Genomic DNA, 20,420 nt, shown 5'->3' with positions numbered 1-20,420 from the left:
CCCCAGATTTAACAATTCCCGCCCTGGTCTGGTTGGGTAATTTAACGAGGAGTATGGCAAGTTGCTTTTCAATTGCCATGATACTCCGTTCCAGAGGTTGGAGATGGTATTTTAATAAGTCCCTGAATCTAGCGAAAAGCTGCGGAGTATCACAGCCAATCAGACTGAGGCCACCCTCTTGATCATTGTCCGATGTGGGGCATTGTAGGTTAGATGAGCCAAGTGGTGCAGAATTACTGCTAGGGGGGGCATTCTTGGATGGTGATACGATGGACCCTTTCTTTTTATTGGCTTTACGATGGTGTTTGGTGTTATTCCCCTTTTTTTGGAGTTCTGGTTGCTTAGGAACAGCACCTTCTCTAACCCCCTTGAGCCTGGATACTTGTTCAGGATCTTCAGACAGAATCTGCCCAAGGTCCGGGGTAATCTCAAGGTTCCCTGTTGAGTCTAATTCCGACGACAGGTTGGTGGCTGATAGGTCAACAGCATTTGGGATGGAATGAACTTGGGCTGTTGCACCAGACTGTATTAGAATTGGGATAGGAGAAGCTGATGGAAGCGGGGTTAAAGCCGCTGCTATGAGGCCCATTGAGGATCTCCGGGCAATCGCAAGCTCCTGATACACCCTGCGTTCTAAAAGAGAAATATTTTGATTAATTGCCTCATTAGTTTTTGAGATGAACTGGTCAATAGGACCTGTAAACAAGGCAGTTCTAAGTGCAGGCTTACTTCTGGAACCCCTGGTCATTGTTGTGAATGTTCGAGGTCTAGTTCCAAAGGACACAAAGCACACGAATGTCAAAAAGTCAATACCCTTGGGAAATGGGGGCAACGTCTGGTAAGTGGGATCCAAGGGGGCTAGCCCAGCCCAGCCTGGAACAGTCTGGAACGGGCCCGCCCTTGGCCCGGTCTTCGCCCGGCGTCCCGCGAGGGAGGCTGTGCGCTACTTTTATGCGCCTCCTGGCGCTTCCTGTTGGTGCTTGGCGCAGTGCCTGTTGGGGGATGTAGTTCCCCAGACCCCGCTCTCCGCTCAGCGGCAGTCTCCCTGGGCCAGCGGGAGGCGTGCGGCGGGAGGCGGGGCTGCTCCTGTGGCGGTTCGGCTATGGCAGAAGTTTTCGAACACCTGGCGATATGCAGTAAGGTCAGCCAGGCGGTTTGCACTCCGGTCTGCTTTCAGGGTAATGTGCTAGTCAAAAGGTTTCCCTTGTGGCACTCCACATCTGAGCTGATGGACCTCCGACAGACAAGGCCCTTCCCTGAACTGAAAGCTTCTATTGTCCAGAAACGAGGTCAGCCATTTTAGTGCCCTTCCAGTTTACTTACAGTCCATGTTAGAGGGTGGCATGGGAGACAGTATTGAAGGCTGCACTCAAATCAAGAAGAATGAGCTCAGCTGTCTCTCTTTGACATGATGTTTTTAGATCCTCCGAAGCCAATAAAGGGCTGTCTCTGTACTGCACTCGGGACAAAAGTCCATTTCTGTCTGATGCAGGAGATTGTGTTTTCCAGGATATCAGTTAAATAACCATTTTAAATTTTTCTATGATCTTGCTAATGCTTGGGAGCAATGATATTTCTCTGTAGTTCTCAATCTTGTCAGGGTCCAGGGAGGATTTTTTCAGCAGCGTTCTAATGACCGCATGCTTCCAGCGATCAAGGACCTGCCCACTTTTTGTCGACAGTTGTCAAGGCAGATCTGGTGAAGTCACCTCCTAGCAGCAATGTATCCATAGGAGCCGGATCCAAAGGAGAGCGACTCAACTGTGTTCGCTGCTGCCCCAATGATATTATTGTTCAATTTAGGGAAGGTTGAAAAGACAGTTTAGAATTTTTTAGTTGGACTGATCTCTTTATTATTAGGATGTAGATCTGAATCGCCTGACAAGGAGTCATATATGAGGCAAACCTTTCTAACAAGAAGTTAGCAAACTGCTAACAGCGTTCCTTAGAGGGAGAGGGACCGACTCCTTCAAGTTTATGTTTTGGAAAGGAATTCACGATGGCGTAGATCTCCTTAGAGGGCAGCAGGGACTGAGTTATGTTCTCTGCAAAATCCACTAATTTGTCCTTCAGGAGTGCATGCTGGTATGTTTGCAAGGTTTTATTATGAGTAGCTTTCCCATGGTCATCATACTGAAGTCTCCATTTTTTTCCACTTGATTTACATTCCTTCTTTAGCTAATCTCTGGAGAATTTCCTAATTTTCTTTGAACGAGTACCTCCAGAGTTGACTCAATCCAGTCCCCAAAGGCCATATGGGCAGTGACAACCTCCCCATCCAGGCCAAGGACTGAGTCCTGCAGAGCATCTTTCAAATGTATTATGTCAAGTTTAGACCAATGTCTAGAAGGCTTTCTTAGGGGAACGCTGGAATAGGATGAGTCTGCTCTGGTGATTGAAAACTCAATCAATATCTGGTCTGACCATAAAACAGGTTGTGGGACATATGTAGGAAGCGTAACCAGTTGGGAAAATTAAATTGCTGATACGTTTTGCATGAGATTTGGAGCCTGTGTGCAGGAGTTATCATCCAAGTGTATGTTTAAGTCCCCCAGTAGCATAAAATTGGTTGACTGGAGGCTATGGAGTAATCTCCGTAATGACCTGTACAATGTCTGTGGTGGGCCCTGGTGGTTGGTATAGAAGCAAACCTGCGAATGTATATGTGTGCGAGAGTATTAATGAGAACAGCAGGTTTTCACAGCCTGCTGTATCCACTGAAGAGGATTTACATTCAAGATTGTCTTTAAAAACAATTGCCATTCCTCTTACTTTCTTTCCGACCCGATCATTTCTCGCGATCGCGTAACCCGGTGGAAGGTCTGCAGGAATATCTGGCCGGCTGCATTCAGCCACGCTTCCGTAAGAAACAAGGCTGTAGGTTACCGGTCTTCCAACAGGATAAAACCGGTCCAGGGTGTGCTTGGGTAGTGACCTGCAGTTCAAGAGGAACACCTGCCAGGAGACAAATGGGTGATCGGGGGACGCCCTAACCCCAGAATTTGCTGAGGTTTGAACCCTATGGGCGGCTGTGAGCGCATGAGTGAAATATCATATGGGATTTGACAGATACTAGGCATAATAGCCTTGTCCATATAATGATAGCAAGCTTTCCTAAGATATTGATTAAAGGTATTTTAAGGCCCCTGAAGTATTTCAAATGCAGTCTGGATCAAAAGGGCTGGGGTTCTGGCCCCTGGCCCTGGATGGCTCTCCCGCTGCATGTCCGCCCACCATGGCTCATTTAATAGAGAGGGTGTATATAAAGCGGGACCGCCAACCACCAACATGGCGACTGCTCCTGTGCTGTTAGGCCTGGCGCTGAACACGGCCTGGAGAACCGATCTCTACAAGGGCCTCACAACAGCACCTAAAATGTGAGCTATGGCATAGAAATGCACCCGGATAATGGGCAAATGCCCAAAATAGGCCAAGTAACATAAAACAACATTTTTTATAACAGTTAAAATGATTGTTAGCCCTACCCTCCCTCTCATTCTCCCGCACCTGATTTATTAAGATCCTACGGTTCTGTGAATATAAGCAACTCGCGCTGGTGAAATAAAATAGAGTTTCAGAGAAAATAAGTGGTACTCACTTTCCTGTATACAATACACATTACAATTTAATATTGAAGAAAATGTAAAATTCTTATATGTTGGCTGAATAAATCACTTATTTTGACAGGTGTTTCAGATGTCATATACACGATTAAAGGAGACGAACATCAGAATTTGAAGGGGTGTACAGAGATGAACAGCACATCATGCACAAAGCCTTCGAGTACAGGTAAGAAGAAAATGATCCATTCTCCAAAATAAAAACATATATAAACCCCACAACCCATAATTCTACCTTCATGATATTGTTTGTAAGTGAATTTTGAAGGGTGAAAGTATCCTCTTTTAAGTAGAAAACTTAATACCAGATAAATATGCTTTGTGTGCACTGTGCAAATGTCTTAATTCACAGAATTAGAATTTGTGGTATTTTACGATCTTATGCTACACTTACTATGGTTGAAAATCGATGGATGTGGTAGATTTGCTACCATCAGAAATGTCTGGTGAGGGTAGGAAAAGCAGCATTACAGGTATAACATTGGCACACATGTTTAAGGGGGTTGCTATTCACAAACATTCTGTTCAAGTAAGCCTCTGATAATTTCAATACAAGTAAAACTTCTCATGAGAAGCAGAAGTGAGGGTATTGTCAGAGTGGGAGAGGGTAGGTAACACTTACTTAGCACATACTTTACCTACTGAGAAAACAAGTAAAGAGTAAAATTTACCTGAGGAACGTTTGCTCATGACTTTCTCCTGCAGATTTTACTGCACATAGAAAACTGTCATAGAGTATCGGTCAATTTAGAGGTTTATGTGATTAATGTCGTCCAAATGTAACCGTATGACAGTAGATTTGCAAATTTGACAGCCCGCTCCGGGAGTCAAGCTTTTGATTCATTTTGTGGATCGAGAGGTCAGCAATGACACAAACCTGGCGACCTGAAGTCTGAGGAAGCAAATTAAGTTAGGCTTCAGTTAATAATTACAGTCTGGTATTTTTATTCTCCCTTCTTTTGAATGTTTGGAATGGGTGGCAGTTTGGTAGTACACCCCACACATTCTTTCATATAGAAAACACATACACGTGCACTCACGTGTGCACGCTCTCACGTGTGCGCACTCTCTCCCTCTTCAATTTATACATTGCTGACCCTACTAGTTATCGAGAGGGTTGTGGATTTCTTGATATTACTCTTTACCCAATTTATACCAAACCGGAGCCAATTTGGGGCTTGTTGGATCCCCTAGGGAAACTTTAACATCCCCATTGCCATTGGATGCCAAAGAAAAAATCTCTTCGTAGTATTTGGTCTTTTATGTATGAGTTTGTGTGGTTTTATGATTTGTGTATTTTTTAACAGGTCACCCAATGGTTGCATACTCTGTAGAACATGACACCATTGCCTATCAGAACTCTGGGAGAAGAGACACCATTAGTAGCCACTCATGTGAGTACCTAGAGCTGTCTGAGACTGTGAGATTAGATGATCAGTGAAAGCTAACTGCAATGTGATTCTTTACAGATAAAACCACTGCACTTTGAACATCTGTGGTGTACTGTCTCCTGTGTTTCACACTTAATTAAATTAATATATGTTAGACCTGTCTGACTTTTTGCGTAGTCCCTCCAATTTATTATTTATTTTGTCCCCTTTTTGCCCCTCATGCCTTTATTTATTTTTGTGTCCACTAGATTTTTATGGTGTTGGCCTGGGGGGGATAGGTGCTCTTTTTCCCTCATAAACAGTCACCTCAGTTTAGGTGCCTTTCCTGTCAGGGATTTACTGAGTTTCACAAAATGGTGGCCACCAACTGTCCCCAACTGCCACATCCTAGACATCCCCATAGGTTAACATTAGGCCTTCCAGAACTTTCTGGACCCTACTGGACCCTGTGTGGTTTGGCTATAAAAAGGGCAAGGGTCAGGGAGCCATTTTGTGTAGTACAGGGAGTTGGAGGAGAGAGGCAGTGGTGTGAGGAGGAGGACGCACTGGAAGCAGTTAGTTTGTCCGTGTGATAGACAACCACTTCAGGGAGACGTTCCCCCTCTGGCCCCTGACCAAACTCTCCCAACCGCCTTCTTCTTCTGTGAAATTGGCCCGGCTGTGGCAGAAGACCCCCCTTGAGCCCTTGGCCCCTCTTTCCCCCGTTGTCCTAGCTCCTGCTGGGGACCTTCTCCCTACATTCCCCCGGTAAACTTCACCTACCAGCGTTTTGGTGGAAGCGGATTGGAGCGAGGTGTGGCGCCCTGCGCCTCCAGGAAGCTGCAGTAGAGAGGCGAGTGACAGCGGAGCTTGTGCGGCATTGAGCACAGGAGGAAGTGAGCGTTCGACTCTGTGCAGTTCCAATAGTGCGGCAGGGTGAGGAGAGAGAGCGCAGGCCCAGAAGCGGTGTCAGGGCAGGCGAGCAAGCAAGTGAGGCCGCGCCAAGCGGGAACACTAATCACCCGCGCCTGCGCTGCCTCGCATCCTGACAGTGAGTAGTGCGTCTTGTCCGGGAGCCGGAAACCCCGATTGCCTCAGCCCAGACGCCGCCCCCTGCGAGCCCAGGCGTCTAGGGCGTGCTTCGTGAGCGGAGGCGGGAGAGCTGAGGGGAACCGAGTCAGCGCCACCCTCCGCTCCATTATCAAGTAAGGTGGAGGTTTAAGGGAGGAGAACAGCTTGACTGAGGGGATCACACGAGAAGCGGAGGAGGAGTTCTCTTGAGCCCTTTATTGGAATCACCTGACAGAACCCTCCCTCATTACCCGCTATTTCCTGGGGATCTCCGTGTTGAGTCAGGAAGGGCCCGGGAGAGCCGGAGACAAGCCTACGTTTAACAAGCTCAGAGGGAGGCATTTATGAAAAATCTCCACAGTACTGGGGGAGTGTCCTGCAATTGCGGAAAGTTATAAACTTGAAAGCTGAAGTGTGAGATTCTTTTACAGAGGGGGAGGGGAAGAAGAAACGGTGACCTCATTTTATTTACCTATGTGCAAGTGATAATTGAGCTATAGAAACATTCCATTTGAAACTTGAAACTGTCATCTTGGGGTTACTGATCTCTTGCGAGGAGGGTGTTGCTCTGTCAAGGGGAGGTAACCTTCCAGGGTTCTAAGACCTGGACATTTCTAATGTGTTAAACTGAAGTGGAGGAAGTGTCAACGTTGTGGACGTTCTGGTGATATAATTAGAGAGCCTTCACTGGGGTGAGAAACCTAACACTGTAGAAGACCAACTTCTTTTGAACTGAATTCTACTGAGGTTATATGTCAACTGGAATCTTCTGACCAATTTGTACAGTATATTGAGATGTAAAATGACTGAAGAGTAGATAAAATATTTTTATAAAACAAGCTCGTATTTTTACACAAACATTGGTGCAGTGTCATTTTTGAGTGATATTGCATTAGATTACTGCTGGGTGGTTTGCAACCTTTACACATGTGCCTCTGTTGATTTTGCCTTACCCTAGGCCAGGCTACCCTAGGTGACCTGACATATTTAGGTTCCAACAATATATATTAGTTATATTTGTTATACATGGTGTAGGAAGCTTACTCTTTATATAGTGGACCGATAAGAGGTACACTGTGTAAAGAGTCCAGGCAAACCCCAGTGGGTTCGCAAGGGCACAAATGAAAACCCAATTGCTCTCTTTTCTGGTAGCGTGGGTGAGCAGTTCGGCTTATCAGAGAGTAGTGCTAAGCATTTGTTGGCACACACAGAGGCAATAAATGACACACACACACTCAAGAATAAATCTGAGACTAAATTAGAAAAATAAGTACTATTTTTATATACATTTTGATACCAAGAACTTTGTTATTAAGTAAGTTCTTTCTTTTTTAAATATGGATTTTAGCAGATAAGTAAAATGTTCACTTAAATGTGTCTTTACGCACAATGCATTCCTATGAGAGAAAAGGCATGTATATCATACCGTTATTGGCGTGTGGTTTCTGTGGGAGTCCTTTGGGACTTAGGGTCGTAGGAGGCCAAGGTCCAAAGTACCACCAGCAGTTACTCCTTACCTGCCATGGGGTGTCTGGTTGCAGAGCTGCTGGTTTGGTTGGTAGCTGTGCACACTACACCATTGTAAAGATGGGGAGCACCTTGAAACATGATGCAAAGGGGGATTTGGGGACATGTTCTGGAGCTTCCAATGGGGGGCTCAGGTTACAACGATCTGGGGATCAAGGAAGCACAGTTCGTTCGTCAGTACCCAGGCTGGGCCTCTCCGGAACAAAGTGGAAAGGTTGGTCCTGGAACCTTGTTGACGTTAGTCTTGCTGGTTGAGGGTGCAAAAATCAGGACAACTGCACATTCTGAAGGTGGGTCTCTGTGCTGCAGATGTTCCTTGATAGCTGCTTCTTCATGGAGTCGTTGGAGTCCCGACTGGACTCTCACAGTCTTGGTTTTGCTGCAAGGAGTCTGGTATCCTGGGTATTGGTCCTGTGCGGCTCTATTTTTTTTTCAGGTGTCTCTCACTAGGTGAGGGACAGATTTGGCCTTCAGGAGCACATGTTCCTCTTCCTGTGTGGTTGCCGCGTCGGGCTGGCCAGGGAGCTGCAAGACTCAGTGCGGCAGGCAGGGTTTGGTCCCAAAGGTCCATAGCAGTTTTCAATTCTCACTTTTTCTTTTGGCTCTGAGTTTCCTCTTCTTCTTGATCCATTGAAACTAAGTTCCTAGTGTCAGGAGTGCCCCCTAAATACTCAATTTATGGGTGTGACAGGGAGCAACACGTAGTAGCCAATGGGCTACTTACCTTTAGGATATCTCCACCCTTCATAGGACCACTTCCTGTGGGAAGTGGACCTAACCCTGAACCAGAGAGTCTAATTCGGCCAATACTAAGATGGTGGGATTACCCTGTCGGGAAGTCTTGGGTTGCATATATGAGGCAGCAGAGGCCTTTGCAGCCTACTGTCTTGATATGCTGATCACTTAGCCATCCTGCTTGAAGAAGGTGACAGCACCTCTGGCCAGAGGGGGCATTGTTTTTGCCCTCTGATATTATGGGCTCCCACCTGCAAAGGGTCAGAAATTTGTCTGTGGTGGTAGGCTGGTCGACAGGTTCTCAGGGAGCACTTCTAGATGCTCTCTGGGTGCATGTATTAATAAATCCATCACTGGAATCAATGTGGGCTTATTAATACGAGATGTTTGATACCAATTATCTCTAGTTTCAGTGTAGCTGGGGAACTCGTTTTCACCAGTGTCCAGCATATGTACTTGAAACGGTTTCCCTGTTCACTTGTAATATCCATGAATCGACTTGGATATCACTGGGACATATCTGCTCATGCAGAGATGTTCACACAGCTAATATGGTGCACCCTGCCTTAGGGCTGTAAGGCCTGCTGTAGGGGTGTCTTACCTACACTGCATGCAGTGTCTGCAGGCATGGGTTTGCCATGTTGTGTCTTCACCTTTCTCTGCACCATGCACCATGGCACGCAGCCTGCAATGGCAGTTTGCATGGTGGTGCTCGGGGGTTCCTTAGAGTGGCACAATGCAAGTTGCAGCCCTAGGGACTCTCTTTAGCCTCCTTTCTCAGGATACCTGGGGTACCGTTTACTAGGGACTTACAAGGGGTGCTAATGGTATTGACAATTGGGAAAAAAATCTGTCACTAGGGACCTGGAAATCCGGAACTTAGTGCACTTTATTTCAAAACTGCATCAGATACCAGGACACATGTGGGTGTGTGTAGGAGAGTAGGATCTGCTCTTATGGTTACCCCTATTTTTTCCGACTTTAGTCTGGCTTGGACCCTGCTATCCAGGACCCCAACCTAGCTGCATCCTCTCTAAATTGATTCCAAGTACTTTAGGTACATTCCAGTTTGGTTACTAGGGTACCCTTATGAGTCCCTAGTATATGGTACCTAGGGCATAGGTACACCAGAGGCCTACCAGGGACTGCAGCATGTATTATGCCACCCTGGTAAGCCTTCCAAAATGATACCACAGGACTGCTACTGCAGCCTGGGTAAGGTGGTGCATGCACCCCTTACTTAGATATAGGTTACCTATATCTACCTTAAATCACTACACATATATTTCATTTTGATAACTTTATTTCGGTCATAGACCATAAAAGTGCAGATAAAATACATACATGCGCTAAGATAAAATGCATAAATAGTTAAGAACATTGAGTTAAAAAATTATTAAACAGTAAGTTATCAAAAAAGAAAGGAGATAGCGATCAACAGCTGTTATCACAGTTAATCAGGGTAGACCTTCTGCGCCACATACCATGTAGGTAGCGGGAAACCGAGAACACAATAAGGGGGAGGTGTCATGTCTTAAGATTCTGCAGGCTTGTGCACATTGTTTTAGTCCCAAATTTCTGCACTACGGTGCCAACCCGCATCTCCGTGTTTTACTATATGCTGGGCAGAAGAACAAAACATGGACAATGTCTTCTTTACTGCTTTTACAAGCTGGGCAGATTCCATCTTCTCGTCCGGCCCATGTACAAGTCAATGCCCCAATAGGCAGACAGCCATGTCTTAATTGAGTGTACACATATAAACCTATCAGTCACCCCTATGGCAGGCCTTATCAATCCTGAAGGCAGGGTGCTGGGTTTTGTGTGAGAGGGTGCCCATGCATGAGCAGGGCCCCTCTGCAGGCTTCGGAACCTATTCTCTGGGGCTTTTCTGTGATGCAGCCAGACCATATACTCTTAAGTGCATTATAACCTTGCGGTAAATGCTAACTTTGGAATGGCTGCAAAGAAACATGTTGTGTTTGGTGTCAAACACTTTGGAATCGTACCCTCCCATCCCCCGCCAGTCCTGGTGGTGGGGGTATGATTCCACCCTTCTAGAGGGAGAGACATTTCCACACCGGTACACACGGTACCAGTTTAAAAGAGTCCTGGCATCACAAAATGGATGCTGCAGCCACAGACATGGGTCTGGCCTCCTGCTGCTGGACAAAACTCCAGCATGGGAGGCCTTGACAATAGGTTTCCTGTCACAGGGAGGTGTACCACCTCCCAGACAGGCTTTAGTGTATTGTGGTCAGGTGGGGGCACTCCAAGAGTGCTTTGAAGTCCGCATTGGGGGCACATTTGGTGTCCCTGTGCAGAGCTCAGTTCAAACCAGTTGCAGGGGCTGCCAGGCCCTGCTCTGGCACGAAACTGGACAAAGGAAATGGGTGTAACCAGCCCTCTTTTCAAACCCTCCCATAGGTGGGTCCCCAGAATATGTCTATCCCTTTTCTTGGGTATAAGAAAGGAACCCCTGGCTACAGGACTTTAGATTACACCTGGACGAAACTCTGATACTGAATCCTGGAACTTTGACGATCTGCATGACGCTGGATGACTGAAGAATCTCCCTAGAAGTAAAGGTGTTACTCCCCTGCTTGTCAGGCACCAAAAACGTATCTAGCCGGTTTGCATCTCCGAAGCTCCCGCCGGACTCCGAAGTATTTGCAACACAGGAGGTGGATTTCCAGACTTCCCCGAGGCCGACCTGAGTCCCCAGCAAAGCTGAGACCCGAAGCCTTCGTGGGTAACGTGAAACCGGAACCCCTGGACACCGTGCACATTTGCAAGTACATTAGCTTCTTGACGTCCCTTGAGGCTGTGCATTGGGTTACTTGTAGCCCAGACCCGAGCACATTTTCCACCAAAGATTGCTGGCCTACACGCCACAAGTGTTCCGTGAGCCGGCCCTTTGTGTTTTCCCTCAAAGTACCTTCACGATCCCTGGTCTGTCAACTGTGGGTCCCTGAGAAAGCAACTTTGACTTTCATTGGGTTTCCCTGGTTGCTCGAGATGTGCCCTGACTCTCCACCACTTGGCGAGTCCCTCGGACCTTTGCTGGTCTGCACCGAAGCATTTCTTATCTTTCTGCGTGGGTTGCTGTTGCCAAGGCTTGTTGGGTCCAATCCGGTCAACAATGCCACAGCACTCGACATCCTTCGTGGGACAGCTCGAATCCAGTTCCTGGTCATCGTCGACACCTCCTGGTCCTCGTGGCTGCAGAGTCGAGCTTCACCTCTTCAACCTGAAATCACCCGACATCGGTGGGCATTTGTCTATCCTGCCCCTGGCCACTGGCATGTGACCCAGACTCTGTCCCCTCTGCTCTCAGATTCTTCTCATCTTTGATCCAGGCTTGGATCAACCCGGACACTTTCCACTTCGACGGCAGCAGCACTTTGCAGCAGATCGCCATTGAAATCAACGACGATTCCCAACACCAAAAGACACCTATGCACCCGGCTTCCCTGGGTGAGGTAACTCGAGTACTCCGGTGCTCCCGTGGGTGTTGGCCCTAAAACCCCTTAAGTCTGAAGGGGTGTGCTCCAAGTCCTGTCCCCAGTGTCCTTAATCTTTAAATTTCCAACCATGACTTTCCCCATAGAAGCTAACGGTGATTCGCGGCTGTGTTCTCACACTGCACGTGTCCACCATGGGTCCCCTTTGTCACTACCTTGGGTGGTTCCTTGTGGTCCCAGCGATTCTACAGGCTCTAGGCCTTGTGTCTAGTCAAGTCGTGGTTCTTATACCACTTTCTTAATATATGGTTTGGTACGCCCCTAGGGCTCAACATATATTATGTTAATTTACTGTGATCTATTAAGTGTAACTAGCTTTGACCTCTAGCCTAATAAAGTAGGTTGTGTTTAGAATAAAGATATATTTCATATATATACCCATGTGGGTGTCCTTTCATTTAGCCATTCAAGAGATTATAGACTGGTAAAACAAGCTGCTTTACATTCCTTCAAGACTTAGCCTGAAGGCTGCTCTGCATAGCTACCACTAAGATAGCTTTCAAATAAAGTTGTATTTAACCTATCACCTCTAAGGGGTTGTTTGGACTTGTGCAAGGTGCCCACTATAACTAGTGGACAGCATATACAAGGCCAACTTCTCACAGGGTGACAATGTCAAACAAACATTTGCAATGCAATAGGTCTCGCATTAGGAAAAAATTGAGCTATTGGTATTGTAAATGACACATTTTTTATTGATGTGTTGGTTTTGTAAATAGCGAAATTAATAGCTTTGTCATTTACAATGCCAATAGTTATAACTTTCGCAAATGTGACACCTATAGCATTTGTAATGCAATATGTGTTGTATTTACATGACTTGGATGTATTGATATTACAAATACCAATGGCTTTTAATTTTTTTAAATATTTAATACTTAAATAAAAGTTATTGTAATTTATAATGGCAATAGCTTAAACTTTTGTAAATAACTTTTGTGAAGATTATGTTCAGTGTATTTTATTGTGACGAAAATCCAAGAACAGAAGTGAAATATTAACATTTTTTGTGACATTTGTAATAAAGCTTGAAGCATTGAGAGAACCAGTTGCTGTTGAATGGTTGCACAGATTGATGCTGTGGTGGCGCTGAGTGATGTTGTGGTGGCGACGAGTGATGCTGTAGCGTTCAGTGATGCTGTGGTAGCACATAGTGATGTTGTGGTGCCCCTGAGTGATGCTGTGGTGGTTCTGAGTGATGCTGTGGTGATGCGATTGAGTGAGTGAGATAGATAGATAGAGTGAGGGTGATAGATAGAGAGAGGGCGATAGATAGACGGAGGGCGATAGATAGAGTGAAGGCAATAGATAGATAGACAGATAGAGTGAGGGCGATAGATCGATAGACAGAAAAAGTGAGGGCGATAGATAGACAGACAGAGTGAGGGCGATAGATAGACAGAGTGAGGGCGATAGATAGACAGAGTGAGGGCGATAGACTGACTGAGTGAGATAGACTGACTGAGTGAGATAGACTGACTGAGTGAGATAGACTGACTGAGTGAGATAGACTGACTGACTGAGTGAGATAGACTGACTGAGTGAGATAGATTGACTGAGTGAGATAGATTGACTGAGTGAGATAGATTGACTGAGTGAGATAGATTGACTGAGTGAGATAGATTGACTGAGTGAGATAGTCAATCTATCTCACTCAGTCAATCTATCTCACTCAGTCAGTCTATCTCACTCAGTCAGTCTATCTCACTCTGTCGTGTATTTCTATAGGTTCTGAATCAGTCCCCCTATTCCTGACCCTATTCTGGTTAAACTAACTATCAAGTTAACTAACAGTCAGCCCATGAGGCAAGAAAACCCCCATGATGCAGATACCGTTATCTGACGCAGTCACACTACGGCACAGGAACGTGTTATCTGATTAGGTCATAACGCTTGAGATCTAATTAGACAAGCGACATTCCTCCAGCCCCTGATAAGGCATACGACGTTCTCATAACAAATCAAACCTATGACAACCTGGAAAATCCGTGCGGCCATTGTTTTGATTTCACAGAGAACTTTTGCAAAAGAATGTGCTAACGAGCAAGTCGTATGACATCTTTATTGACGTACCTATGTCCATCCTTACGTCAATCTCGGCACCTTTAAGGTATAAATATTGCCGACCTTGCCCTATGCAAACACACGCGTGGTGACAAGACGGAGCAGCCATACTTGCCGAAGCCGAGAGCAGAAGCAGACCCCGCTGGCAGCAGCCCCGCCTTCCTGACGCGCTGAGAGACGCGCTGCTATCTCAAGCCGAGAGACCCAGCACCGGCGCTTCCGGGCAGCCCTCGCAGGCAGCCTGGAATATCGAGAGCAGAGAAAGAGATACCATTCCTCATTCATCCTAACTTCCAGGTACAGAACTGAATAACCCCTCACAGAGAATTCTTTAGTTATTCACTTGGCAAAAACAAACTTAACTTAAACTGTAACTTTCTATTCCCGCCCACGCATTAGACTTAGGTCAGGTACACGGGGTAGGCGTATTTAGAAACACCAGTTGAGTACGTTTAGTCAAATGTATATGTGTATGTAAATATATTTTAATCATTTTAAACATCATATGGCTCAGAAACCATATCAATGTTTTTACAGTATTATTTTATACTATTGCTTCTAATGTATGCACTTTACTTAACCATAAGTATTGCAATAATATCGATCCATTTCTCTTGTACGAGAAAAGAGACTGATCAATAAATAACATCTTTTATTGAACACGCCCGTCTCTTCCTTTTCTCTACATTCTGATGAGACTAAGAATGCACGTACTGACTGAGTAAAATAATTGCCTTGTGCTCACACGACTCTTGAGATTGACTCTTGATTAGGGGAGAGCAAAGTTGTCATGTTCTATGGTTGTCAGAAACTAAATCCCTTCTTGTCTAATCAGGGGAGTTAATCCCTTCCTTGAACATTCGAGAAAGTTTCTAGCGAACTCTGAGCTTAGCTGGCAAACCCAAAAATTAAGTCTAGCATCGACAGTAGTAGACCTAGTTAACGTCTGGCCTAGGCCTTTACTGCTGTAGGTACTATTCCAATGCGCAGAGCCTATTGGGAAAATAGGAGCTACACTACAACTCAGTCAGTCTATCTCACTCAGTCAGTCTATCTCACTCAGTCAGTCTATCTCACTCAGTCAGTCTATCGCCCTCACTCTGTCTATCTATCGCCCTCACTCTGTCTGTCTATCTATCGCCCTCACTTTTTCTGTCTATCGATCTATCGCCCTCCGTCTATCTATCGCCCTCCGTCTATCTATCGCCCTCTCTCTATCTATCACCCTCACTCTATCTATCTATCTCACTCACTCAATCTATCTCACTCAGTCAATCTGAGTGAGATAGATTGACTGAGTGAGGGTGATAGATTGACAGAGTGAGGGCGATAGACAGAGTGAGGGCGATAGACAGAGTGAGGGCGATAGACAGAGTGAGGGCGATAGACAGAGTGAGGGCAATAGACAGAGTGAGGGCGATAGACAGAGTGAGGGCGATAGACAGAGTGAGGGCGATAGACAGAGTGAGGGCGATAGACAGAGTGAGGGCGATAGACAGAGTGAGGGCGATAGACAGAGTGAGGGCGATAGATTGACTGAGTGAGGGCGATAGATTGACTGAGTGAGGGCGATAGATTGACTGAGTGAGGGCGATAGATTGACTGAGTGAGGGCGATAGATTGACTGAGTGAGGGCGATAGATTGACTGAGTGAGGGCGATAGATTGACTGAGTGAGGGCGATAGATTGACTGAGTGAGGGCGATAGATTGACTGAGTGAGGGCGATAGATTGACTGAGTGAGGGCGATAGATTGACTGAGTGAGGGCGATAGATTGACTGAGTGAGGGCGATAGATTGACTGAGTGAGGGCGATAGATTGACTGAGTGAGGGCGATAGACAGAGTGAGGGCGATAGATAGACAGAGTGAGGGCGATAGATAGACAGAGTGAGGGCGATAGATAGACAGAGTGAGGGCGATAGATTGACAGAGTGAGGGCGATAGACAGACAGAGTGAGGGCGATAGATAGACAGAGTGAGGGCGATAGATGGACAGAGTGAGGGCGATAGATGGACAGAGTGAGGGCGATAGATGGACAGAGTGAGGGCGATAGATGGACAGAGTGAGGGCGATAGATGGACAGAGTGAGGGCGATAGATGGACAGAGTGAGGGCGATAGATGGACAGAGTGAGGGCGATAGACAGCCTGAGTGAGGGCGATAGACCGCCAGAGTGAGGGCGATAGACCGCCAGAGTGAGGGCGATAGACCGCCAGAGTGAGGGCGATAGACCGCCAGAGTGAGGGCGATAGACAGCCAGAGTGAGGGCGATAGACAGCCAGAGTGAGGGCGATAGACAGCCAGAGTGAGGGCGATAGACAGCCAGAGTGAGGGCGATAGACAGACAGAGTGAGGGCGATAGACAGACAGAGTGAGGGCGATAGACAGACAGAGTGAGGGCGATAGATAGATAGACAGACAGAGTGAGGGCGATAGATAGATAGACAGACAGAGTGAGGGCAGTAGATAGATAGACAGACAGAGTGAGGGCAGTAGATAGACAGACAGAGTGAGGGCGATAGATAGACAGACAGAGTGAGGGCAATAGATAGACAGACAGAGTGAGGGCGACAGACAGACAGATAGATAGATATAGTGCCCTCCGTAGTTTTATGTCAATACTAGAGGTTTCCTCATTACCCATCTATTTCATACATATTTAAATTACCTCAAATAAAGAAAAGCTGAGTTGGCCAGCAACAAGATTCGAACTTGTGACCACTAGGCTGGCCATAGATCACCACATCAGGGCTATTACCCAATGAGTTGCCTTGCAGGTGATTTCTTGTTTCTAAAATGTGTCAACTGGTGAAGATAGCTCCAAGGAGTTAGTCATCTACTTTCTACACAGATCAATTGCACATCCAACAACTCTCAGTAGAAGTATGGTAGCACAGGTGGTTAATGCACTTGCTGCAAAGATCAGTGTATATAATAGGCGGTTATTGTCCTCGCTGCCCTGCATTACCCATGACTTCCAGCTCACGTGCAAGAATCCCAACAAAACAGCAGAGTGGGTTCGTGAGTGAGCTGCTGGCTTAGGTGTCAGCAGGGCCATTAGAATTGTCAGACTTTTGAGACATTTTCCGCAGAATCCTGGGTCTGCCGCTTTTGTCAGTTTATTTGCAGGTTAAGAAAATGTTTCTAGCACAGATGGATCAAAAGTTACTAATAATCTGGTGACACCACAGCAACATGTGTCGCTACATTTTTTAGTTACTTTTGACCCATCGAAAGCACTTTGAAAAGGTTGACTGTTCTGCTTTCTGTTTACTGATTGCTATATTTGGGTGTTATATCTTGTACGGATGAGGTGGAACTTTTGAGCCGACAGTGTTAAGTATAACAAGCCAAAGTGGTGGCATTTTTACTCTTGAGGAAGTGGTGGGGGCTAAGGCAGGCTGAAATTAAAAGTATTTATTTGAAAGCTAGGTTTCATTCAAAATTCGTTTTTTTCGCAAAATGGAGCACTACTATAAAGTTGTCACGGAAGTCGTTTGGCTGGCACCGCCCATGCGCGCGGGTATCTCTCATACATGAACATCCGAAATGACCACGGCGCAAGTAATTGGGCGGGATTCCGGAATTGATGCAGTTAAACATATTTTCCTAGGTTTGGTCGCACAGATTCCTTGGCGAGAGGGGAAGGAACGTAAACCACCGTGAGATGGAAGACACTACAGGGAGCACTAGTGCACACGGAGCACTATCTTCAACACTAAATTTAGAAAGGATACTCGTGTTTCCTGAAAATATTTTCCTTGGAAGCGGGTTTTTGCAACCGGGTCTCATAAACAACTTCCGCGGAGAACAGTGAATACGTGGGGAGAGCTCCCTTCGATGCGGAGAGGGTGCTCCGCCTGCTGCCACAGCAGCACCCCGGCAGCAGAGACAGCACTTCTGTTCCAGTAGTTCACCCCCTAGAGAAATCAAGAACAAGCAAGCGACCTAGCGCCAAGCTATATTACTTAGATGTTTAATTAAGCGCTGATCGCCGTCTTAAGATAGCTTCATGGCGCAGAGACGGAAGTCACTAATTAAGAAAAGAAACTCGGCCGATTCAGTTATGCGTAGCAGGTCAGCAGGAAAAATAATACATTAGTCAGTTTCAGCCAGAGTGTATATTTCTCTGGCTGAACGTCTATTGGGGAATGACTGGGCACCAAGGTGGTGATGAAGAAGGGGGAAGGGGCGGAGCTGAGGCGGTAAACACTGGTGGGAAATCCAACTGACCAATTATGGAATCTGCGTTTTTGGACATTAGAAAGTCTAGCAGTTAAATAAAAATACCAAACGAAACCAATAGAGGCCTTCATACGTTAATTAAACAAGTGCGACTCCTGTTATGCCCCACCCTTTATGTACAAGCAGGCAGAAGATCCTTAGAGTGTGTGGGCAGGAGGAAGAAGTCCGGGGCAGATGTAGATAAAAAAGTAAACAGGCACCCTCGGCACATCTAAAATTTGATCGCATAAACAGCAAAGTGACAAGATAAGATTTATAGCCCTGTTTAAAGCCCAGAGGAGTGAAAACACAGAGCGCTTCCTTGTGTGAAATGCTTTTAGACAAATAAAAAACCAGACAGGAGGAGGGGCAAACAAACGCTGTGCGAGGAGGAATCGTGTGAACAAGGAGCAGCCACCATTGCGGAAGCCGGCGTGTGACGCTGCAAAATGTGCCTGCTCACAAGCGACAGAAATGGCTTAAAGCATGAGTTGCTTCCATGATACCCCGGTACTGGTGCCTAATTAAACAAGCGAGACACGGCCTGGCGGCCGTGAAGTGTGGAGCAGTGGGCGGGGGAGGAGAAATGGGAGACACGGCCTGGCGGCCGTGAAGTGTGAAGCAGTGGGCGGGGGAGCCCTTTGAAGTGAAGCTCTCTGAGGCAGGCGGCTCTGGAGCAAGGGAAAAGCGCGTGCTTGTGTTCCCGTGAACTGTTTAAAATCCGCCCGATGGTTTGAGAACGATTTTGCTCACTATAATTCTCCCCTATACATTCCTTGCGGAATGGGATAGGCGAGACCTAAAAAGGCACTTTCCTACCAATGGTGTCTATTAATTACTTTTATCACTCCATCGGACATAGAACTGGACATTTCCTGCCATACCGAGACACCCCGTCAAGTCAGTCACTTTGTCTCTTATTTACAACACCCAAAGGCCTCCACTAAAAATATCTTATCAATATTTAAATTTCAAGTCCTTATAGATATGTAAATAATTCACTGTTGCATGACTATCTCCCTCCCCGGGTTGCCTAATCTATACTATGGGGTGTTATAACCTTTCCAGATAAAATCACAAAACAGATTGCAGGTAGGAGGGTCACAGTGCAAAAACATTTATCAGGCATTTCTAAGCACAACTAACCTGGGGCACCTCTACCGGTCTGTCACAAATGACATGTAGAGCCCAGTGTTACCCTGAAGGGACCTCCATTCCAAGCTGCATTTTCAATCTAGGGCACAGAGGAGAGGTCACTAGTCCCTTTATGAATATTAGTTTGTATCCTGGGGTGTGAATAATTAGCACTCCACACTATGGCTAAATGACCGCTTGCAGACAAATGTTGACACATTTATGATTATTAATTCTATTTAGCTTACCTGTTTTTGAGTATCCCATCTCTTCCTAACTATTACATGATGTTTGCAGGGGAAACATCACTTACAACGAAACTTTTACAACGCACTACCATTACAACGCAACCATTACAACGCAAACCATTACAACGCATTGCTCTGGGGGGCGCTATAGGATAGGGAATAGGTTAATTTACTATCCAATAACCTTCCCTAGTGTCCACGGGGACTGGAGTTGGAATAGTAAATTAAACTATTCACTATCCAGCACCCAGAAGCACTATGCGTTGTAATGGTATGCGATGTAAAAACCGCGTTGTAAAGGCATGCGTGGTAAAAGCATGCGTTGTAATGACATACATCCGTTTGCAGGGGTGTGCTTTTGAAAAAAATATAATGTCTTATCTTCAGATTTCAGAGGAACTCTAGCCATTTTTGCAAGGTTAAACAAATATACAAGGGACATCATCAAACTCACATAATCTGTAATCTAGCATTTGTTGTGGTGCTATTGTAGTGGTGGGAATAGATGTTATGTGGAGTGTTTTGTATTATGGTGCGTGCTGACTAGAAAAAGCAGTGTAATGGGGTGTTGTGGTGACCTGTTTTGTGATTAGGCATGGCAGGATGTGATTGTGTGCATGGTTTGGTATGTGGACACCTTGATCTGGAGAATGCCAGAGCATCTGGCAAGGTGTGCTTTTTGTTTGATACGGAGGGGCAGAAGGTTTGCACTTGACTCTTGATGCAATCGGCAAACAGTTTAAAACCAAATAAGTCATTAAGGCAGAGTAGGTTAGCTCTCTTGGTTTGATGTGTAGTAACAGTCTGACTGTAGCATTTCTGGCCCTTTGGAGGTTTACTGTTAGAGGAGAGAAGATCAGAAGGAAGGAGAGAAGACTGGAGAAAGTAGGCAGAAGGGGAGA

At 46.0% G+C, this 20,420-nt stretch overlaps 1 protein-coding gene across 4 annotated transcripts in view; it reads left to right on the top strand.

The window, feature by feature from the left end:
- LOC144770855 (uncharacterized) overlaps positions 1–20,420 on the top strand; it is a 68,118-nt gene that overhangs the window by 22,483 nt on the left and 25,215 nt on the right. For 2 of the 4 annotated variants that reach the window (XM_078655637.1, XM_078655636.1), the window contains exons 5-6: positions 3,688–3,789; positions 4,928–5,014. In XM_078655637.1, coding sequence (XP_078511763.1) covers positions 3,688–3,789; positions 4,928–5,014 — 189 coding nt within the window. The remainder of the gene's footprint in view (positions 1–3,687; positions 3,790–4,927; positions 5,015–20,420) is intronic. The other 2 variants (XM_078655639.1, XM_078655638.1) reach the window with 1 other exon arrangement.

The sequence above is a fragment of the Lissotriton helveticus genome, chromosome 7, assembly GCF_964261635.1.
Source record: "Lissotriton helveticus chromosome 7, aLisHel1.1, whole genome shotgun sequence".
NCBI lineage: Eukaryota > Metazoa > Chordata > Amphibia > Caudata > Salamandridae > Lissotriton > Lissotriton helveticus.
This window is presented reverse-complemented; position numbering and strand designations above follow the sequence as displayed.